This window comes from Haplochromis burtoni, unplaced genomic scaffold (assembly GCF_018398535.1).
Source record: "Haplochromis burtoni strain Fernald_Lab_line unplaced genomic scaffold, NCSU_Asbu1 Contig_106, whole genome shotgun sequence".
In the NCBI taxonomy this organism is placed as follows: domain Eukaryota; kingdom Metazoa; phylum Chordata; class Actinopteri; order Cichliformes; family Cichlidae; genus Haplochromis; species Haplochromis burtoni.
The window spans coordinates 415,119-439,157 of record NW_024582467.1 but is presented as its reverse complement, the minus strand read 5'-3'; the positions used below and the strand labels follow the sequence as shown (position 1 = coordinate 439,157).

Sequence of the window (24,039 nt, the reverse complement as noted above, 5' to 3'; positions counted from 1 at the left end):
GTGCGTGCGTGCGTGCGTGCGTGAGTGTGTGTGTGTGAACTCCAAATAGAGCCCCTGACAGTGTGAGCAGAGCAGCTCCTGTTTATTGGCACAACTTTTTGAGCATTATTGCAGCTCCTCTAAAAGAAACTACAGCTGTGAAGAAAGAAAATGACTTGATACTGATTTGGATACAATAAGATACAATCTTCTACAAAATTCCATCCCAGGAGATTCTATAAAGTAAAATTTCAGTTTTTCCTAATGCTTTATTCTGTTAGTGCCAGCACGAAATGAATAAATAAATAAATATAATAAATAATAGTTTGTATTTGAACATTTGAGTAAAAGCTCACCTGCTGCCTAAAGTAAGAATTTTGTTTATTGACCTCAGAGTTTGCAAAGGGATAATATCATAGATGTTGATTTTTGGATCCAGTGCACTGAATGCATATTATCAAACAGACGGAGGTACCTGAATACAAAAACGTTAATATTGAACCTTCATGTAGGTCCCTTTTTACCTTCCCTTTTTATTGAATCATCATTGGCGGCTTACATGTTGATCCTGCTTTGTATTTCTGTCATTGGGCAGTGTGATATGGAGCAACCTTATTTCTAAAGATGTATACCTTTAAGTCGCAATATAACTTAAATGTCTGCAAACACGTTTATATTTGCTTCAATACGGAGCTTTGGAGATTGGAGACATTAAACACAATCTCTGCGAGCTACCCTGAAGTGTCCGTTTGAGTAGCTGTAGTGTTTTGCACTTCTGTCTTGGCTTTATTCTTTTTTTTAATACCTTGCATGCACTGAACCCCTCCCCACCTTCCACACCGTTTGATTCAATCGACTTTGAAGCTGCGAAACTCAAACAATTAGATTTGTATATCTCGTACACCCTGACCATCTACTGATGATACATTTTATCATTTGCTTTCATTGGACTTACTAAAAGACTGAAATACAAGCCATCGTACTTAAGCATTAACTGAATGTTAGACTCTGATACTGCAACTTTTGATCCTGAATCTTTATGACATAAGTTAATAATGCTTTATGGTTTTGATTATTGTGTTGTTTGAACACAACGAACATGTTTTTCAGACTTGATATTAAGGAGCACACTGTACGAATGAAACGAGCAAACCATAGCATTTATTAGTAAAGTAATAAAGACATGTTAATGTGAAATCTCTATTGAAAGTTGTTCCTGCAAATAAAAAACTAATACATTTATAGGCTGTACTGATCGTTAATCTTAATAAAGAAGTTGGTTCAAAGCCCAGAGACCTTTTTTATTTTTTCATTCCGATCCAGGCTGCCGTGCATCCATTGACTGTCATAACACCATAATCCTACCAATTATTAACAGAAAGACTTCATCACTTGTGATAATAGCAGTGAAGATTTGTGGAGAGAATCTAAGTTTGATGATGAAAACGGATTCTTAATCTACAGTATATTAATTAAAGACATAACTATACTCACAAAGATTATATAAATTTTGTCTGTTTGCTGGTTTGCAACATAGATTATTAGCTCTTGTTTACACCCACTTCTGAGCCCACAAAGCATTTTCACATTAATAAATATCATTCCATTAGTGCTGCTGAACACCTGCAGCCACTTAATATTGAATTTCCTGCACCGAGGTGATGTGTAATACAAAGATTAACGTCAGCGTGCATTTAAATTCAATCAAAAATGCATTAAATTCATATGTGATTTTTGTACCTTTCCACAGGCAGCGCAGAATTAATGTGCAGGGAGTCGCCTTGGGGTGAGATATGCAAACAGGCAGCCGGGGGGGTCGCAGTTGTAATTTTTCATCTGGGAAAGTACAGAACAAGTACTGCTCTTTGCTGTGCCAGTGTGCCTTTTGGCAAGGCACAGCGTCCAGCTCTTCAGCGGGACAAAACCATGGTTGTTCTGGGCAGCTCAGCTCGGATTGATGAGAGTTTAGGGTTTCCAGTGGATTTCAGAGAAATGAAAGCAAACATTCATCAACAACAAAAACCACAAAAAAACTGATTTCTTGGCAGGCGAAGCTGAATGTTCTTTAATCACCGAATGAATGTGAAAACAGCGCAACATTAAACATCATCTTCTCGTGCACTACATTCCCCTCCTCAATTGAAAATCACTCCAACTTGAAAAAAAGCACGAAAACGTTCAGTATTTTTTGTGACCTGAGCCTGACTCCAAGTGTAACTGTTATGCAAAAACGTGGTCAAACCCAGCTGTCAGGCTTTGCTGCATCTAACATGTCACGCTAGTTTTCCCATTAGCATAGCATTCGCGGCTTAACTTTGCACGAGATCCAGATGCATCTCCTAACTGCTCGGACCTGTTAGATGACTGCGAAATACATCACATGACAAAAAATTATATAAGTGTAGTTATGAAATATAATGGACAGGAACCAGATAGACATTTTTAGCATATCTGAATTTTTCGTAGTTTTTTTTTTTTAACGCTCCGTCAGACAAAAACACGGTGGGACAGAAAAGAACAAACTTTTCAACAGCACGGGATTGTGCAACTCCCTTTTTTATTTTTGGAGCTTACAAAAACAGAACACTTGCATAAGCTCTCGACCTGAAGCACGCACGCTCCGTCTCCTTTTTGGCTTGTCAGGGCGACTGTATTTATGAAAACACCTCGGGCTGAATGGCTGCAGTGGCTGCATCGAGGACATGTTGACATTTTTGTAGCGATCAACCATCAAGCCCAGAGCGGCTGCATTCATGACCAACCTTGTCATCTTTCAACACTGCTGCTCTTATCTCTGTGACTCTCTCATTTTCTCTCTTTTGCCTTTACGTGCTTCTCCTGTTCAACCCTTAACTTTCTCTCTTTGCCCCCCGTCCTCCTGCCGTTCCCTGCATTATTTTTTTTGTGACTATAAAACTGTGGCTATATCTTTGATTTCTCAAATATATACTCTTGTGTGAAATAAAGTGCATGATATAACTGTAGCTTTAACTAACATGTTTGCTTTCCGAGTCATTGCAAACAAATATTTTCTTCCCCTGTTCCTGAAAAGCTTTTACTATGCCTATATTTGACTCATCTTTCTGAATATGGAAACACGCTGTAGCTATACAACACAGATGTCTGTCATTATTTATCCGTACAACCTCTCCGCTCTGCAGAGACTTGAAGCTGGACAATATACTGTTGGATGCTGAGGGTCACTGTAAGCTGGCAGACTTTGGGATGTGCAAGGAAGGAATTCTCAATGGAGTCACCACCACCACCTTCTGTGGGACACCGGACTACATAGCACCTGAGGTAACCCCAGAAACACTCAAACAATGCATAAACAGAGCAACAGACATAACATCTTCTTAACACTTGAGTTTGTCACTTGAGTATTAAACACTAAGCTGTGATTAGACAGGTATTTTTATAACCAAGCACGCCATCCCCGAGAGTTTATTAAGATAGACTAAATAGGGGGACCAATGCTCATCTTCATAAACTGTATATAAAAGCAATTTGGGCTTGAGAGGAGTATTTCTGTTTTTTTTTTAGATCCTCCAGGAGCTGGATTATGGTCCTTCAGTGGACTGGTGGGCGCTAGGGGTGCTGATGTACGAGATGATGGCAGGACAGCCACCGTTTGAGGCCGATAACGAAGACGACCTGTTTGAGTCCATCCTCCACGATGACGTGCTCTATCCGGTCTGGCTCAGCAAGGAGGCCGTGTCCATTCTAAGAGCGGTCAGTTAGTTGTGGCACTGTGTTGTTTGCGCTGTTGTCGACATCCAGCAAATGAGTTATTTAAGCAGTTTTGTACAGATTAAATAGAAACAGTTCACCTACACCAAGGGTGTCCAACTCCAGGCTTCGAGAGTCGGTGTGCTGCCGGTTTTAGATGTGTCCTTGATCCAACACAGCTGATTTAAATGACTAAATTACCTCTTCAACATGTCTTGAAGTTCTCCAGAAGCCTGGTAATGAACTGATCATTTGATTCAGGTATGTTGACCTAGGGTGAGATCTAAAACCTGCAGGACACCGGCCCTCGAGGCCTGGAGTTGGACACTCCTGACTTACGCAGTCTGCTATGTGGATAATGCGGCGTCCAGACTTTTGGGGATTATTCTGAAGATTCTGAACCAATTTTAGATTCCACAAAGACAGAAAGATATGGTTTCCACATATCATGATAATTCCAGTGGTGACATTTTTGGATATTTAGTAAGAACACAAATTAACATAATCAAATCACCCTTTTTACTACCGTCTTCTGAGTCTTTCATGATTTTTCTTGTGTTTTTCCTTATGCTACATAAGATATATAATTAGATCTTATGTATATCTTATATAATTCTTACTTTTTGTTTGTTTGTTTTAGCACTAAAACTTTCACTTTATAAAGGATTCAAGTAGAGTGTATCACAATTGTCCTCGTGTTTCCCTGCTTTTGTCTCTTTTTCACATGTGAGTGAGGATGCTGCTTTTTTCTCAGTGTCATTTGTTGATCCATGTTTCCTGTTCCTCCACTAAAGCAACATAAGATAATTCCCTCTCTATTACTTTTGTCTCTGTGTGGTACTGGTTGTGTGTGCAGCACCACTTGTCCATTTGTGTATTTGTTCATCCAGTTTTTCCATCACAAGCTTTGCGTTTACCTTGGCTGTGGGTACAGTTTGACTGCAAAGCCTTGTGGGAAAGTGTGTGTTTATGTTGGACAGTGTCTTGGACTCTGACCGGTCACTTGACCGGTGCTATGGGCTCTGATTGGACATGTCATCCAGCTGAAGGACTTCAAGTCACATGAACAGCTTGTGCGCTACTGCTCCACTAGTTTTTAATTAAGATACATGCGAAAAATCCTGAAGGCATTTTAATAAAAAGCAATGGCTCTTATGTATCGTTTATACGAATAAGCAACTAATAGTCCCAGAATTTCCCCTTTTCTGCTTGAAAATATGGTGATTCTTCACATGCTGTTTTAGAAACCTTTGGATCTGAACCCATCCTGAGCCCTTTTTTTGCCTTTATACGTAAAAGATTGCATTAGAAAAAGAGCAAACTGTAATGCCAAAAATTAATTTCAGGTAGGAACACAATATTAGAAGAAGATTATTTCCATCAGTGGTAATTTATATTTGGTAGTGTGTTCTGGGGAGCAGCAGCAAGACCCTGAAGAGTCAGAAAAAAATGAAAGATTTTTAATTTTACTTTCTGTTCTGAAACAAAACTTTGTCTTTTTTAGATGTTTGGTGTTTTTGGCCTTATTGTGCGAATCTTCCTCTGACTCAGTCTGAGATCTCTGAAAATGATACCTGTTAATTGCTTCTTACAAGACTAGAATCAGGAAATGAAATAGAAATGAATAGTGAAACAGACTTAAAACCCTGTCTTAGTTTTTTCTTTCCTTCACAAAGACATTCTTGTTCAGCAGTGAATCTCCCTCTTTAAATCATATCCTTTAAAACTCTTTTTCTTTTCGTCTTTGTTTCTCCTCTTTCTCTCTGGCACTTGTCAGTTTATGACTAAGAGCCCTAACAAGCGTCTGGGCTGCGTGATGGCTCAGGGTCTGGAGGAGGCCATTAAACTCCACCCGTTCTTTAGAGAGATTGACTGGACGCTGCTGGAGCAGAGGAAGATCAGACCACCGTTCAAACCTCGCATCGTGAGTACACACACGCTAAGTAACTAAGCAACTGTGGGGGAAAGCATCTGTAGACTGTTTGCAGAGGATGATGCAAAAATATGAAGATTATTACTATTCTGTTCAAAGGTAGAGAGAAGAAGTTAAAGTTAAGCCTTTGTTGCAAAAATGCAATTTTTTTGAATGACCAAACACTGATCTTACTTGTTGAAGACTGCTGACACTGCTGCACACCCAGTTACTTCATGTCCAAAGGCTAAATCCACCAAAAGAAGACCTTATCTCTTCTTCCTTTCCTTCCAGAAAACCAAAAGGGACGTCAATAACTTTGACCAGGACTTCACCCGTGAGGAACCCGTTCTGACGCCTGTTGAAGAGAGCATCATCAAGCAGATCAACCAAGACGAGTTCAAAGGATTCTCCTATTTTGGCGATGAGACCAAAGCCTAGACACGTACATGCCGATGTGTAACATTAACCACAAACACCACACCACACCTGAAAAACTTTCAAAGACACCGTATTTAAAGAAACACGGCCTCCTGAGCTGTTCCAGGTTCTGACCACTCCAGGAAATATACTAGACCATTTGTATTACTCATTATGGTTTCTGTGCTCTTGTCGTTTGTCCATTTGTGCATATCCCATGGACCTCAAGCAGCATGCAAGTGCAGGTCAGTTACTGTAAGAAATGACCCGATGCTCCTTCGGCTGGTTCGGATGTGTTGTAAAAGCAGGCAGCGCGGCGGACAAAACCAAACTGAAGTAGATACAAAGGCAAGGTCATGTTCTCTGTGTGTGAGAGTGAGAGAGAAATAAGATCATGTGTGTACAAGTGTGCATGCATGTGTTGTTGCACACCTCTTCTAGAGAGAGTCGTTTCTTTACATGATGTGCTGCGTCCTGTGTCTCAGTGTTTAAACAGTGTTTTTCCTTCCTACGTGTATGTAAATGAAAAAAAAAATCATTGAACCAATGATTGTATTTAAACAAGAAATATCTTGAAAACTGTTTTATTCGTTATGGAAAGAAGTGTGGAAAGGAGGTGTGAGAAATCAGAGATTTTTCTGACGTTAAAAGTTTAGTCTCAGTATTCGTCAGTGCGTCATTACCTTAAATAATAACTCAAGAAGAGGCATCACTGGAGTGACACTTTGGCATTTTAAATTTGAGTTTAGCATTATGTCAGTAGTTCTGCTGTGCTCCGTTACTAACTTTCTTTTAGCTTCTCAACATCGACATTCCAGTTCCTCGTTAAAAAATACAAACAAAAACAAATGGTACTACTGTAGCTTACTACTGGGAGTGTCCATTATGGGGATGAGGTTTGCTTACAGTGTTAACAAGCTGTTTTGCATATAACACGATACTTGACACGGAGACACTAGTCTAGTAAAGCCAAATAACAAGCTGGAACAAGCTGAATCGGAAACGTCCGGGGTGCCCTTTAAAAACACGATTCATTTTAGCTGAAGTGCTTGTTACTGACTCTCGATGCACCTTGTGGAGCGAAATCTTCCTGGATCAGCTCCTTAAACACCTTTGTGACCAGTTTATCCTTGAAATGCCTTGTGTGCGCGCGTGTGTATACAGTAACTGTGTTACCAGTGAATGTACTGGACCTACTGTCTCTAACGTGACAAACCAAACCCCCGTGATTCCACAGAAAAGTCGAGGATCGTACACAGAGGAGAATGTGTTTAACTGAATGTATTTGCTCTGCAGTGTGTGTGTGCGTGTGTGCGTGTGTGTGTGTGTGTGTGTGTGTGTGTGTGTGTGTGTGTGTGTGTGTGTGTGTGTGTGTGTGTGCATACAAGGAGAGCCCGTTTTCCCATCAAGTTGTACTTTTTTTTTTTAATTTAATACATTTCTTTTGGGGTTTTTTTGAGTAGTTTTTACTGGATTGTCTTGTTCTTTTTGTGTTTTTAGAAATCTTTAAATTTCATGTTGTAGATTTCAGTGAGACTCACGTGATCAGACCCTCCTCTTCCTCCCCTCTCTTGTACGGCCTAAACATGGAAGTAAAATAAGCTTCAAATAAGGAAGAAATTGGACCGATTTTGCTCCATGTTGCAGGTTGATACCTTTATAGCGAGCTGAAAAGAATCCAGAAACGTTAAAGAAAACTCCATGTGCAATACTCTGAAATAGGAGTTTTGGGGGGTTTTCTATCTTTTTTGCTCTTTTTTCTTCCGTTGTTCCTGCATTTGAAGAGAAGTACAGTAGGTTCAGCTCACAGAGAGAAGTGACAAGTATTCACCACGTTCTCTCAGAAACCATCAAATAAGCATTTCAGCACCATTTCTCTCACATTCATATGTAATTGCCACACACTGATGAAAGATATTTGCCAAAAATTAATATTGTCAAGAGCAGCCAGCGCAGAAAGTAGCGTGCTATTATAAGAAAAACAATGGCTACACTTTAAAGTAGATTGAAGCTTTGAAATCTGCCTTCAGAGCCTATAAAAAATAATCATTTATGTAAACATATCAATAAGTGCCCCTGAGGGCATATTTAACAGAAATTATGATGATAAGGGCACTAATAAACACAAACATGACCGTAAGTTTACTGGGAGCCTATTTAATAGACTAATACCTAAAGCGTATGTGCTCTTTAATTTCCTTGTACTTTTTCAGAAAGAACTGTGTAAATAATGGTCACAGTTCCCAAATAGCTAAACAGGAAGTAGTCTCTGTACCGCGATGGGCTCATGCACCACTAGTTGGAGCAAATCTAAACTCTCCTTGATGCTCAATCACAAGTGCACGTTTCATGTTGAGCTGCTATGTGAGGAAATGTGCAAACTTCAAATTCAATTTTAAGGAAATGTGCAACACTGGAGTGCTTGGAGGTCACAGGAGTTGGTATTCTTAACCTGTCCCATGCAGGTTGTGGACATCAACACCTTTCTTAACTCGTCATGGTGACCATTTAGTTTGGTCATTTGTAGTTTTAATTCTTACTTAGAATGATTCTTACAAAACAAATAAATGACAAAATTAATTGAACGGTGTGAGGGATGCTGGGCTGTTACCTTAAAGCCTGTCTGACAGGGGCAGCCTCCACCCATATGTGTGACACCCCATCACGAAGAGGCAACAACAGCTCCAGTAGGAGAGGACATAGACCAACACGGTAGCCACAAGGGAGACAACACCCCGGTTCTGTGCTGAGAAATCCTTGGTTATCTGGGGGCAGAAGCAGTTGCAGGTAATCTGTTAAAATATCTGGAACATGTTAGATCTTCTTGACAGATCATGGGGCACACAGCCTCAGAGCAAGAAGCTCCCAGGTTCAAATCCACCATCTGGCTAAGGCTTTTCTGGGTGGAGTTTGCATGTTCTTCCTGCATCTGCATGGGTTCGCTCCAGGTACTTCTTCCAACCGTCCAAAGACATGCAGATAGTAGATGTTAGGTGAACTGGTGATTCTAAATTAGCCGTAGGTGTGGATGTCTACGTGTTAGCCCTGTCCAAAATGCCAATTTCATCCTATGGCAGCTGGGATAGGCTCCAGCTCGCCTTGACTCTGAATTGGATGGATGATGCTGGCCAAAGACTTTGATTTTGAATTAGACAAGGACAAAACTACTGCACTGGCACTGATGGGTTGCATTTAATTTACAACTCACAAAATAACAACTTAAAATCAATAACAGCTGATTATCATGCTTTTGTATTTGTTGAAACAAACAGAAAGAAAATGCAGTTACAATTAAAATCCGATTCATCTCCACGTTTTAGCTGCCTAACCTCAAGATATCACCCTGAAATTACAGGGATAGACGATGAGTGTTTTTCAGACACGCCATTCTCAGATCTGAAGATTTTGAGTGCTGTGTGTAAAAAAGCATTATGATTGGAGCAAGACTGTTCCCGGTAATACACCAGAGCTGCTTGTGTCCACTGAGCACAATACTTCCACCAGACATGTAGCAGCACATTTCAGAAGTATCTCAGAAGCTACTTTTGGTCCCTTTAAGGTAGCACAGAGTAGAGGAAGAAGGCAGGGTGTCAGGGATGTTAACGGCATAGAATAAATGTTCAATTTCCAAAATGATTCCCCATCCATCCCCATAAAGCCTCTGCTTACAAAGTGCTCAAACATTTCAAGGGTGATACTGCATTTTTTGGACCGGTACCAGCGCCAGTCAGTTAAAGCTGAACAAACTGTGTGATGACAGCATTTATAAATGTCATCAAGCATCTTTTATGCTTTTTCTTTTTATTGTGTAAAAGAAAGAAATCTGACAACATACAGCTGTGATTGGCTAATATCAGCCAAAAGATGACAACATAAGACCTTTACTGCAAAACTGGTTTCAAATCGTGCTAAAAAGTTACATATGTGGTAATTTGTGGGAGTTGTGATCAAATTTTATTCACATGCAGATGACATTTAAATGAGCTTTCATTAAAGTCCAAGAATAGCACAACAAGCAGCACCATTCATGTAGCAGTAAAACCCATGCTGTAGCAGCAGTTTGAAGAGCTGAAGATGCGTTACTGTAAATACAGCGGATCTATCGATTAATGTTGTCCAACTTTTCTTCTTCTCTCGTGTCTCCTGTTGCTTTAGTCTTTCATTTGAAAAAAAAAGTCAAACTATCTGTCCCACTACAACTAGAAAGGGATGCCTAGTCCTCCATGTTAAATGCCAAATGCCATTTCCAACAAAAACATCCTTCATGTAGGAAGCTCATCTTCACTCGTTGTCACATCAGCGATGGAGGCGGTTGGAGATAAATATAAAACAAGGAGGCACGATGTTGATTTCAAACAGTGGATACAGTATTATGATGCATACAGTGTCAAACGTTCATCTTCCCACAGAGTGTTACTGTATGTTTATGCGGTTTGTACGCAGTCCCTGTATTTGTGAAGCTCTGTCTGTACATTTTGTTCATTGATGAATTATTTCCATGCCCTTCATGTGTGTTTATGTTGATTTTTTCTTTTCGCCCTTTTGCGCTACGTGCCAAATGTACTGTATTTTAAAAGGATGTGAAGGTGTATTTTAATTTTTTTGAAATGAATTAAATATCATGATGTCAGAGAGAGACGGCTGTTTGTTTGGTGTATCATTTCAGCTCCTATGATTTTTAATGCTCACTTTGCACTGATTTCAGATGTGTCAAAAAAACAGATGAAAATATGTTTTATAATTTGCTCCCCATATTACATCACAGTGAGCAAAAAGCAGAAGCTACTGTATGTGTATCTTTTCCATCTGAAGTATTTGAGATGTTGACTCAGGAGGACAATGGTAAACACACAAAGCATGTGTTTCTGAACAATGCGGTGCAACCTGCTCTTAAAACGACAGCTCAACTTTGATGTTTCGCTGAGAATAGCAACAATAGCTGTGACGCAGGCTGTTTATTGCTGTCTACTTTGGTTTTTAGTTGTACACCTTACATATCATAATTAGAAAAAGTGAATATTTAAAGCCAGCTCTTGGTCTGTTCTGCAGGTGCTTACACATAAACACAAATTGATACAGTTGTGTTACATCTACACCTGACAACCTGCAGCATAGATAGAAATCTGTTTTCTAGTTCAGCGGACAATGCCAGTAAATGACTCCCAAACGACAACCGCCAGAAAAGTGCAAATGGTGAACTTGTATGGACTTTAATGGTAAAAATTTTCATGATAAGAGATTCAATATAGAAAATCTAAGTTTTACGTAAAACCCAGAACAAGATTTCCATTTTAACTGAGGCTAAAAGCAGGGCAGCAGGCTGTTTTCATTATTCTATTAAAGAATGAGTGGAAGAAATGAGTTTGGATGAATATACTTTCCATGTTTTTGACATTTTCTGAACGTTCTGGAGCGTCGCCGATGGAAACACTGCTGTGAAGACTGACAGCAGATCAGTGATAAGAAAGGCAAAGAGAAGACGACACGCGAGGCTGCTTCTCGTGCACGGGCCTCGGGACTGACTCCTGTCCTACTTAATCCAACTTAAAACTCTAGTAAAAACATTTAGTACATTTTATACTTTTCAAGTTAACTAAGACCACAGGTCATTCAATGAGGTTAGGCTGCCGTTGCACGCCGCGGCATTTTAATCTGACACAAGACACTGAAAATGTCAAGAATTCCATGGTTGGAAGTTGGAACCATGGAATGTGTATATATATATATGTGTGTGTGTGTGTGTAAATAAACGTATATAAATTTGGAAACTGGAAATTGTCGTTGGCGTCTGTATTAAAACTAACCGCCAAAGTAACTCAAAAGTAATTTAACAGGTTGTGTAACAGTACTTACAGTACTACAAACTACAGCACTATAGATTTTGGTTGTATTGTGCAATGGTGACATTAGTGTGTTTCAAACAACAGATTGTAGATGTATCATAGTCATGACACACCTATGACATGCAGACTATGACCATGACATCACTCACTGGTTTTGAATTCCACATTTTAAAGTTTCAACAATAGCATTTTGAGTGTCGTCGTGTTTTTTGAGCGAGCGTGGAGACGGTGGAATAATCACCGCGGCCGTCGCCCTGATTCCAGTATCCAGATGCATCCAGTTGTTAAATAAAGAAAATCATCCCACTCTGTGGAGGCTTTTCACCACTAGAAAAGCAGAAATGGTCAAAAAAAATTGAGTTACCTGACTCAAAATCTGAATTTACTGACCAAGGGTCTCAAAATGTCAATTCACTTTAGAGTAAGACATAATTTTACTGAACTTGGAGGTTGAGCCTTACCTGATTAGGATTTCCTAAGTTTAATACATGAACTATAAATGATGGGCAAACTCTGGAAAACTTAAGACTGTTTTTTAAACTTCTTAGTCTAAGTTGACACAGCATTTCCTCCAGTAAAAGTTTAGTTTCTCCTAGAAAGGTCACACAAGTAGTTAAACTGTGCCTTTAAAGGAGCAGAACTAGGATACACTGTTAAAGAGTTAAAACTCACTTTTGAGACAATCTGATCCTGTGTGTTTATGGCATAAAGATAAATTCTCAGAACAGTCGTAATCATGGTTTCATGTAAAGCTTCATAAGCTTACATTAAAGTGAGAGGTGACTACATTATACTTCTAGTCTGGTTACTGTAGGCTAGTTTTTAGGCCAAAAAGCGACTTTATCTACAGATTGTCCGCACTGGAGCTTTATAACGTCCTCACCTGTAGGAACAAGATCAACCTGCACAAAACAGGTAAGGAGCTCAGCGGCCACAGTGGGAGGGGCGGGGCTGAATAAAGGGGCGGGGTGGTCTCCCGGTGGCGTTTCCAGCCAATCAGCTGTTCGGGACTGAGCTTCAGCTGAGCCTCAGGTCAGAGGCAGAGCAGCTCTGGGAGTTTGCATATCAGCAAGCGAAGAAAAGTTTTGACAAGCGGACCTGCGGGCGGCTTCTGTCAGCAGCAGCAGCTCAGCGTTCAGCCTGTGTGGAGTCTTTTCTCAGCGGGTGAGAGGTTGTACAATCCTCGGCAGTGTTCTGAGACTGTACGGCCCCAATCCCCCAGCTCAATCACCGCCAGCCTGGACTAACTGAACGCTTCACAGGTTTAATGACTTCATCTGTCAGCGGGCTCCTTGTGACCTGCGCACTTCGGTCTTAAACCTGCTTTTTCTCGTCTCCCTATTTTTTTTAAATATCATTTTGTTTTAACTCTAAAGTTGGACTTTACTCAAGACTGTCGTGGAAACAGCATTGCGAAAATATGACAGCCGAAAAGGAGAAAAAGAGGTAAGAGATACTGGATTCACTCCTCTCCTTCAGCCTCTCTGCGGTTTTAATTGCCTTCCGCTTGGATGTGACTTTATTAATTCGCGGATTTAATAACAGAGGCTGTTTATTTAGTGCAGAAATTGCCTGACAGTTGGCTGCTGTGGCACAGAGAGGGACCTGTTGCTGCAGTGCTGCATGTGACTTGGCCTAGCTTTGCGCTCTCTGCTTGTTTGGAAGGCAGCGACAGGCGGTGGTTTCACACAGCTTTAATCTTAGCATTGCATTAATTCTGATGCACCGGGGCTGGAAGGCAAGTGGCCGGTTTAGCCTGTAACTGAACCGAGCGTTTGTTTTGGAAATGAGCTGATTTGGGTTTCACTGCGAGAAGCCGCAGTCACATTGAATTGTGCATATTTTAAAACCCCGAATGAACTTTAAAGGACTTTAAAATACTTTCTAAATATATTCAAATTTGAAATTTAATACAATTTCTGATCTGCTTCTCGCTCATTCTAAGGTTAAACCCCACTACTGACTAATTTCCACATTAAGTGGTCCTGTAAACAAACCATTAACTTTTAAAAAAGGATGTGTGTAAATACCTCTATAGAGGTTCGCTGTTGAAATGCACAACACTTGTAATCTTTTTAAATGGAAGTTATGAAGTTTCATATGAAGAAAAATTTTCTTGCATAATTAAACCCACATAAAACACTTTGATCCTGCACACAGGATGCAGAGCAGACAGAGAGAAGGCTCAACTTGCATGCGAAGTAGCAGCTTACTATAGAAAGGTGCATGTCATTATGAATGTATAAATATTAACAAGATCTACATGGACTTTTGAACAAGTGGTAACAAGAAGAAAAAAAAAGACACCACACTTTTTTCTTTTTTCTTTTTTCTTTTTTTTTTTAAGTAAGGCAGCACTTTCTGGAGAGAATCCAAGCTCTTAACCTTTAACCTCCTTTTAACAGAAGCTGGGCATCACTAAAGGATAATCAGTCATTACAGCAGATATCAGACTGCCTGATCAGGAAAGTTCTAGACCTGCAGATATATTGCAGTACCTTGCTCTTGCTCTAACCACCTGATGTTTAGCCAAAATCTCAAAAACTGATATTTGGCGGCATGACTGGCAGCATTCATAGAGCTGTGACATCTTTTTTTTTTCTTAACTTAGTCATATCACACAGCATGATAATCTTGTCCTGTAACTAGTCAAACAGGAGATAATTGTGCATGTTTTATCTAGGTCAGTGTATCACAGCATTGATCTGACCAGTGAAGTTGTTTATAATTTGGCTCTAATTATGTATTGTAATATTTCAGGTTTCTTCAGTTTCCCTGGCTTTATTCCCTTTTTTCTGGTTGTTAATTGTTCATCAGTAGCCATGAAGCCTCAGGCTTACTAATAATGCTTTACTCGTCTCAGCCTGTCTTGGTTTGTGTGGTCACAACAGGCCATTAGCTTTAACATCTTACCTGTGGGAAATTCTAAATTAGGTTTCCTGGTGAGAGCGTGAAACGATGCTCAACTTAATATTTAATTAAGAGATTCCCAGAGATTTTCTGCAAATTAATCTTTCACACTACCTGGAGAAGAAAACTGATTTCAACCAGTGCAGCTGTTTTCGCTTGACACCTGCTTGTATGTCCTGTGCACCTCGGACTCTTTTCTCTGACTCTTGTCTGTCAGATCAAGCGTAAAGGTGAACAAAGCAGGGGACTAAGGCAGGATAACTGTGCCAGGGGTGAAAACATTCAGAGAAAGAGGGAGAAAATGACTTGGGGAGATGGAACGTGAGATGAGTATAGGGCATTTCCTCTGACTGGTCAACGCCTCGGTGCTCCCACTGAAGACCTATCGGCCATTTTAGGGAAAGGGATCTCTGCAAGTGTGTCTCTGTCAGGCTGCACATGAAAAGCGTGTGTGTGTGTAAGTGTGTGAGAGTTCACTGGTGTTTGTCCTCTCGCTGGTGTGCTCTGTGTGTGTTTGTCTTTGTGTCACACAGTAGTATGTTGTCACTGCTGCTGCCTGGAAGTCATAATTGGTTTGATAAGTTTTGATTCATGACAGCTGCCAGTGTTTATTTGAGATGCGGCGTCTCTCACTAGTTTTATTAATAATACTAATGTGGATGTGATGAACTGACTTCTTGTCCGGCAGGTACATATTTTCTGTATCCTGATACACAAAAAGATTTCAGAAGATTTTCATCACAGAGTCACTGATTTTTCTTTATATGTTGGTGTGCGTGTCTATTTTAAAGCTACAGCTGGAACGTATTTGATTGTTTTTTTGCTTATTGTTTTGTAAAAGCCCAACATGTTCATGGAAGAAGGAAAAATGAACTGTCAGATATCTGCAAATGGAGAAAATAATAAGTGTTTTTTAATAACTGATTAATCATTTATGTTTCTGCAGTTGGAACTTTAAAGGCAAATATTCAAAAATTTGATGGGTTGGGACTTCATCAGTAACTGAAAATTAAAAAAGAAATGCACAAATCAACAAACAGACTTGATGAGGGGGGAAAGTAGTGATTTCACACTGTAGTTGAACCCTCTTGTCTCCTGCATGTACTATCTTGGATCTTTTGGATCAAGCTTCCACCTTATGCGGGCTTTGCCTTTTTTTTTTTTTTTTTTTTTTTTTTGCTCGGAAGATGTTTTGTCAGAGAGAAAATGCATTCCCCCTTGAAGCAAAACTGAGAATGCAGTAAAGCAAAATTGGAGGAAACGGGGTACTTTTTAGGTTTTTCTACATTACCATTACGAGTTTCGGCACGTTAAAGCAGTCGCACAAGTTCTTAGAAAAACAGAAAAAACGTAATCGGATAAATCGGTTCATAAGAAAAAAAAAGAAAAAGTTCAAACTAAAGGCACAAATAAATTCAGGATGGCCTCTCAGGAGTACCTTTTCACAAGAGCCCGAAAAGAGGAGCCCGAACATGTTACAAGAGCCTTGAACTGGGTGAAAAACATCTGATAAAGTCTGTGTGCGTAAGGCCAGCTTTGTGTCTTGTCATCCACTGAGTCAACGCTGATTTGAACTGTCACTGCAATCTTTTCTGAGTCTTGATGATATTAGTTGCTGGTAGAGTTACCACACCTTTCTGATTCGGAGCAAAGAAACACTTCCTGGGTTTGTATAAGCAGCCAGCAGTGCTCCCAAAACCCCAAAATGTCCTCCAGGCAAGCTGAAATTCCCAAAATAACAATGACTGCAAGGGTGTCGGCCGTACATCAGTGGGAAAGTAAATCTCTCTCTTATTTTTGAAATACATCTCATATTTTGTGTTATCAATAATATAAACATAATTTTCTTGCGACAATAATTTGGATTTTGTTACTTGTTGAGTTGCGATGATGATTATTACAACGCTACAAGTCCAAGTCACCTGATCTGTTATATTCTTATGTCTGCGTCACGTTCACATCGTGAACTTTTCCTGTTATGTTAGTGTGACTACTATAATCTGCAATAAGTTCAAAATGTTCTCCATCATTTAAGCCAAAAAAATCTTCACTGTATTGCTTTGTAGCTTTCTTTTATTCATTTCTTAGACCCGAGTGTTTACATTGCTCAACTGGATTCACAAGTAATGTTACATTACTAGTATTTTTCTTGTTATGTATAACAGTGGTTGACATAGTGTACACTTGTATGTTTACTTTGGTTTGTAACAACTTCAGAAAGCCGTTACCACAACCTGACTCCGTAACACACCAGCAGTGTTTGTCATGCTACTGAATACATTGAATAGCTTCTTTTTTTTTTTTTTTTTTTTTTTTTTTTTTTAAACATGTTGGTCTACTGATACCAGAAATAAGTTGTGGGCTTGTGAGGAACTCCTCTCACTTCTTTCAGCATGTGATCCCATTGGAAACAATGCTCAAAGGTCAGAGTCCAGGGCAGCTGCCAGGCAGATATACATTACATGACTGCTGAGAGATTGAGCCATTCGGGTGTATTTTCTGTCTCTTTGGAGGACATTTTACCGTTATCATAGTTGGTGGGGGTGTAGCTGTATATTCTAGCAATAACAAAATGGGCTAATTTAAATTGTGGATGTTAAAAAAATATATTAAGAACCTTATCATAGCAGTTTCTAGGTATAAAACTTTTGCATTTATTGAGGAGATGATTTGGTTTTAATTCTAGGAGAAAAACAACTAGTAGTCATGTGCATGTTAAGTCATCTTAACAAGAACCACATTTTATGGTGTCTTTGAGGTGTTTATATGACAGCTGTGGGGTTCTTTTTCTTCTAATCTCCACACCAAAACATAGCTGAATGAATTTAAGACCTTTAATGACTTTGAGTTTAGTTTCTCTTAATGACTGTTTTATAGGAGATGGTACATACTAAGCTGTCTGTCTGTAACCTTTCACTCACTCCAAAGACTCAACAGGAAAATGTCTGAAAAGTTTCTTTTTTTGGGAATATATGCTGAGCTAGAATCACTTTATTTTATGCACCGCATGTAGCCCAGTTTAAACCTCAGACCAGTTGAACTGTAATAACTTTAAAAAGAAATGCCTCCAAATTTTCCCTCTGTTTGTTTTAAGAGGTACATATGGAAAACATTGACATTTAATGAACCATCCATTTATAAAATATATGGGCCGGCTCAAATGACTTTGTAAAAACAAGTGTCATTTAAACAACTTATCGTAAATCAAAGAAGCAGATAGTCACAGCGGCCACAGGTCGTGTTTGTTTTTTCCTGTCAGGAGGCTGAAAAACTTCTGGTTTGGACGAAATTAACAAGCAACAGTTTTATGATTTGCTCAAAGTATAACCTGCAACTTAATTATTAGAGTAATATATAATGAAAAGTGTAAAATGCAGTTTTGATGCAGTGGCTGGTGATCTGACATCAGGCAGTGTTAATGCTTGCTGAATAATTCTGGCAGCTTGTTTGAGCTGTCAGTGCTGCAGTGCTTTTAAGCTAGAACTGCTCACAGGGATTTCCATCATATTGGTCATGTTGAACCTTATCCTGAGTGGTGTTGGTGCTGTGGAGCGAGTAGTTTAAAAGCCTGATTTGTGGTTTTAATGATCTCCTAAACACACCAGTTTGGCAACATATTCTTGCTGTTGTTACATCTTTGTGTCCTGCTTTCTTATGCTCATCCACGGGAAGGAAGGGGGGAGGGAGGTGAGCAAGTTGCCAAAGATAAGACAGAGAGCACACAAAAGGGAGGACAGAAATAATCAAGTGGATGCAAAGGTGATTATAGATGAGCGTAAATCAATGAGGCATTTAAAGACCAATGAGTAAAGTGCAGAAGGAGCAGCTGTGGCGTTGCGTCAGATTACAGAAGCCCGTCAACTCAGTGCCTCCCATCCTCGCAGTGCTCCACAGTGGGCCGAGGCTTGGTTGGCACAGAGCCTTCTTGCCTCTTTTGTGTGCTAACCTCGGGCAAACCCGGCCTCCCGACCCAAACATCACACCACTTACAGAAGGCGTGCAACCTGCCCGCTGCAAGACAGAGGAGTGAAAGGAAAGACGGAGAGGGTGAAGCCCAAATGCTTAAAATTGGAGCTTGTTTGTTGTATTCAGAGATGGGAAGTGATTAAATACATTAACTAGAGTAGAGTGCTTTAGTGAGGTTTGAAACTCTAAATCCTCACAGTTCTTTAAACTAATTCATATTGGGAACAATATGTCTAAAATCTATCTTCCTTACTGCCCAGTCTAAAGAAGGAAAGCTTTACCTTTCCTAAGAAAAAGTTTGGAACTCGTGTAAATGCAAAGTTTATGAAGACATTTGGATTTATAGTTTCAGCACTAGGTTTAAGGGCCTCAAGTGGCAGCTAGGCAAACTGCAGTTTTTGCCTTTACTTTGAGCTCCAGAGGCTGTCGACTTTTCTTTTGTCCAGCTGACACCTTGGATGTGCGTTATGAGCAACGTAACCAAAATGTGAGGCCAAACAAGAACGCATTGCATAAAAGATTGCTAACAGTTGCTGAACAGTTAATCGGTTTTGTTTTGTTTTTTTGGGGTTTTTTCTTTTTTTTTGGTTCTTTTTAAGTTGTGTTGGGATTTCCCAAAACGGTTTTCCCGGAGTGTGACAAAGCTGGAAACGTGACCTTAAATAATACTAATGTTACACTTTTGGTTTGATGACTTACAAGAAGCGCCTCTTAACAACTCGCAATGATTCCCAGACCTCGACTGAACTTTGTCTTCAATATCAAGTATGGGCAGAATTTATTGCTTCCCTTAAGAAGGGGGTGGAGGGGAGGGGGGGTGCTACTACAACACACTATGAGCTGCTCGCCGGCTTTGCCATTGTGAGTTATTTTCAGTTAAAATCTGAATAAACAAACAAAAGCTTGGTACCAGCAGCAACATTAGAAGACACTTCAGTCTGTTTGTCAGTTTTTGAGTCTCTGTGGTTAGGAATGTGTCCATTTATTTTGAGAGTCCACTGTTTGTGTTTGTCAAGCTCTTATTCAGTGTTTTACTCTGGGTAAACAATTTGAGAGGAAGATGAGGACCGAAACAATAGAGGCCAAACAAAAAGAGAGACTAAAGCGAGGTAGAGCGAGTGAAAGATTGAGTGGGGAGAGAGAGAGGCTTGGGGTTATTAAGTAGCAAAGTGATACAGACACAGCTACGCTACATTTGCCAGCTGTGTGACTCGTGTGGTTTACCGTGAGTGATTCTTTCTGGGTGAACGGTTTTAAGCGAGCCCGCTGCTTCTCCTGCTGCTGCTGCTTACGGACAGCGGTGGACTTGAAGCTTTAGAAGCATGTGTGGATTCAGAAAGAGGCGGCTGGCCAACAGCTATTTAACACATCAGCGCTGAGAGCACTTACAGAGCAGGAAGGACAGAATTTAGAAGTTAATAAAAGTGCATGTTAGTGATTGTTACTTTCCAGCAACAGGTGTGAATTTATTTCATTTTTTCTATACAGTGCTGTGAATTGAGTGGGAATGCCTGTGAACAGAGTGCTTGTTTTACTTTGTTGCTTTTTACTGAACATGATCTTATTGACACAAGCTGTTTTTACACATGAGCCATGGAAAATGCTGGGAGAATCAGTTCTGAATTATCTGAAGGTTTCTCTTTCTCACATGTATCACGCCGCAGGGGATGGTTTGTGTCAGACGTGTTCTCACTACTGGAAGCGCGCTGGTTTGGTTTAGCAGAGGGAGCTGCCTGAGTAAAGGAGGACAATGATGAGCACTCACCTGCTGTGAATTCACTGGACAGCTTTAAAAAAAAAAACGGTGTTGTTCCCTCGTTGGAACAATCAGCATGACACAGCCTTGGTAAAAGGGAACTGGCTGTTTTTTTTTTTATTTATTTTTTTAAATGATTAAAAACGAGTTTCTTTTCTTTATAAGTACTCAGACTGTTGGAACGGTTGTTGTTTTTGGCTATCATAACCATTAGTTAAATGAGAAAACTCATCAACCATAATTAGACATAAAACCATCAACTATCTTATCTGCAGGTTTTTAGTGTTGGGGAATTTTTCACAAACACTCTGAGTGTTTAAACAAATTAGATTGCACTTCTTTCTGTAATTAAACTGTAAGTTTCTTCAGCTAGAGATGCAGTCTGTGAGTGAGTGCACCAACGAGCTGTAAATATCAAGCATTAAATAAAGAAAGAATGTTTCTGTTTTCAATGGCAAGAAGAGCTCAAAAGTGAGTGTGTGCAATAAACAAACTGGTAAACCTGAGACCCTGCTAACTGCTGAGGGCCCTGGTCAGCCGTACGTACAGTCCAGCGTCCCATTTGGCCATCAGACCCTTGCGCAGTGAGGGGGAAACAGCAGGGGAGGCGAGAAGTCGGTCTGGGAAACCTCTCTATATCTTTCCATTGTTATTTTTATCTCAATCATTCTCACCCGCCTACGCTACCTCCTCATGTCTTTAACCTCTTTCTTTTTTGCTTTTCGCTCGTATCACATTGTCTCACATTTATTCTGGACACCTGACAGCGCTGTTTACCCCGCTCACTTTGTTGTTGTTGCCACGGCCTCCCCACCACACTTCTGTTCTTTGCCTCTTCTGCTTCGCCACATTCTCCTCTTTTTCAGAACTGTGTCTCCTAGCCATTTCCTTTTTCCCGTCCGCCAGCTCCCCTTCTTCCTTTTCCTCTGCTACCAAATTGGCTGAGATCCACGATCCCCTGTATGTCACCTGGCTGAGCTCCATCTCCCTGTAGATTTCCCGTTTCACCTCAAGAGTGACTGTGAAATGTTTGCTCTTCAAAGTCAGAAGCTGGACATAGAAAGTTGTGTGCAGAAGGGATTTTTGCTTTATTTACCAATTTCTGAAACTCATCGTAAATAACTGCAGCCACATTTTCCTTAACTTTAAAGATGCCCTGTGGAGTTTTATTGTAAACATATTTGCATTTCCCACAAAAAACACAAGTAAAAAGTCCATGTAGCGAGAAGTCAGGGTGGAAGGAAATGTCAGCAAAACAGGGAATTTTAAAAAGGGACCGCTGTTGTTCTATTTCACACCGAACCATCTGCTTGACCGCAATCATTCCATATCCGCAGCCTTGTTTCTGTTATTGTAACCAATGATAAAGTTCCCTTAACTTCAACAGAAGAGTCATTTTAACCGCACTGCATAAAGACTGGATTCATGCTCTTTAAACACAGTGCAGCTGCATAAACTTTTACATTTATATTTATTCAAGTGTTCATGTTGAAGACTTGTACGTATGCATCTACAATTTCACCTCAAACTTGCTCTTAGAGGAAAACCTCACCCTGTAAAGTGACCCGAGTTTCATGTTGGGGGGTCATCAGTGCTGATCAGAGCTATATCTCCAGTTAAGACTCTTATCCCACATTTCCACATTAACCAGTTTATGCACCAATCATCTTCCAGGATCAGGACATCAATATAGAGTTCTACTGCCATGTCCACAGGTGTCTAAGATTTGGTGTATCATTGTATGTGAGCAGGTGCAGTGGAAAAACGGTCTTCAGTCACCACCCACATCCATTGTGCAGATTTGCATGTCAGAACAGAACGTATGTGCACAAAGAGATGGCCTCATAGGGAGATCGGCCTAATAGAAATCAGATTAGATTATTTCTTTTTATGGGGATTTTTTTGATCACACCTCATGCACTCATTAAAAGCAAACACAGAAAAAGCCTCCACATGCTCCCTCGTGCTTCACTGTTCTGGAGCTTTAGAGCGCATTCACAAATTTAGAAGTCCAGACACCGTCCTCTTAGTCTGGAATACAATGCACTTTAGCAAAAGTCACTTTGTAGTGCTCTGTAAGATTATATATATTTTTTTAATTTCACAGTGGAGTTTATGCTGTTTAAAAAAAAATAAATAAATAAATAAAAAATTCAGGAAACTTGTATATCTCTCCAGAACAACAGTTGTCATTATTTCACTTTTGTCATTTGAAAAGTTTTTGTGTTGAAAGAGATTACTGTTCCCTTTTGTTTCCCCCTCCTGTGGTTAAAAGCTTTTTCCTTGAATGTCCGTTTCAGCTCTCTCGACACTTTTACTGTTCAAGGTGAATTTGCAAAATGGGACCGGAGGTCAAGAGCCGATAACCAGGACGGAACAGTAAATCAGGGCTTGTTTTTGACCTTCACCTGGTGCATTTTTTTTCTGCCAGAAAAACATTTTGCAAACACTTAAAAATGCCCCAAAATGAGTTTCGCAGCTTTTGAAGTTGAGTAACCTTGACTTGACAACTATGTCAGAAACTTGAGTGAAAGCAATAATAAAGTGAAAACCAGTAACACACTCACATTCCTCCTGTAATCCTGTCGCTGTAATCCCGCTGTAGTCAGTCCTCTGTTCATTGGGTTTGCGTTTAAAAACATGCAAAGTAAAGACAGTCTGTTTTCTCCTTACGTTCTCTTTTTAATCATCTCTTTATCTTTCTTCAGAAACTTTTTGAGTAATGAAACAGTTTAATCATTGCTAGGAACTGGATTTTCTTCAGTTTTTCCACGCAAGACCCTTAAACCACAAATACTACAGATTTACCCACCAAAGCTTCTCTCAGGTGCCATCTGTATCTGCCCCACCACATTAACTGAGTCAGCAGTCAGCTCATCCCTTTTCATCTGTAGTTATAATAAGAAAATGGACCGCGTCCCAAACTTTTTAGTGCTCTACTGATTTAAGTGTTTAGGTTATTGATTGCTGTTGTTGTAAATGTGTTGGTTCTACAGAGCCATGAACAAGACTCCTGTAGCAGTTAATCACTTCAGGTCGGCTGTTATCTCATCAGGGGGCAATAATTCAGATCACATGGGGAAAAACTTTGTTCATCATGACTAAGGGTGCTGTTTTTCCCCCCAACAGTAGGCCTACTGATCTTTTTTTTTTTTAATTTATTTATTTATATAATGACACTTAAAGTTTCCTGTACTTTATTGGAATTTAACAGTGCACTTACTCTCATGTACAACAGCAGTTTCTTACTGTAAAATAGTACAATTCACTGTGTAAAATGACATTGTTGACATAGTTATTGTGATTATATAGAACACTAATTAAAACATAAATTAGGTCTTGGAGAATCTGGATACAGTAACAATGATAATAAAAAAGACAGCAACAAAATAACCCATTAATTTTAAAATTTAAAACTTTTTTTTTAACTTTCTCTGATGAGCTGAAATAAATGATTTTGAACTCACCATGTAAATCTTTTTACTTTTAGTTTGCCTTCTCGATCTAAATGTTTAGATTTGTGC

The 24,039-nt window shown here is 39.7% G+C and overlaps 2 protein-coding genes across 2 annotated transcripts in view; both read left to right on the top strand.

Moving 5' to 3' along the window:
• Positions 1-10,676, top strand: part of LOC102311620 (protein kinase C epsilon type) — an 88,745-nt gene extending 78,069 nt beyond the window's left edge. The window contains exons 12-15 of the mRNA XM_005935433.3: positions 3,141-3,279; positions 3,523-3,711; positions 5,486-5,632; positions 5,915-10,676. Coding sequence (XP_005935495.1) covers positions 3,141-3,279; positions 3,523-3,711; positions 5,486-5,632; positions 5,915-6,061 — 622 coding nt within the window. The 3' untranslated portion in view covers positions 6,062-10,676. The remainder of the gene's footprint in view (positions 1-3,140; positions 3,280-3,522; positions 3,712-5,485; positions 5,633-5,914) is intronic.
• A 2,225-nt stretch (positions 10,677-12,901) lies between these two features.
• epas1b (endothelial PAS domain protein 1b) overlaps positions 12,902-24,039 on the top strand; it is a 45,720-nt gene continuing 34,582 nt past the window's right edge. Inside the window, exon 1 of the mRNA XM_042223223.1 lies at positions 12,902-13,329. Coding sequence (XP_042079157.1) covers positions 13,304-13,329 — 26 coding nt within the window. The 5' untranslated portion in view covers positions 12,902-13,303. The remainder of the gene's footprint in view (positions 13,330-24,039) is intronic.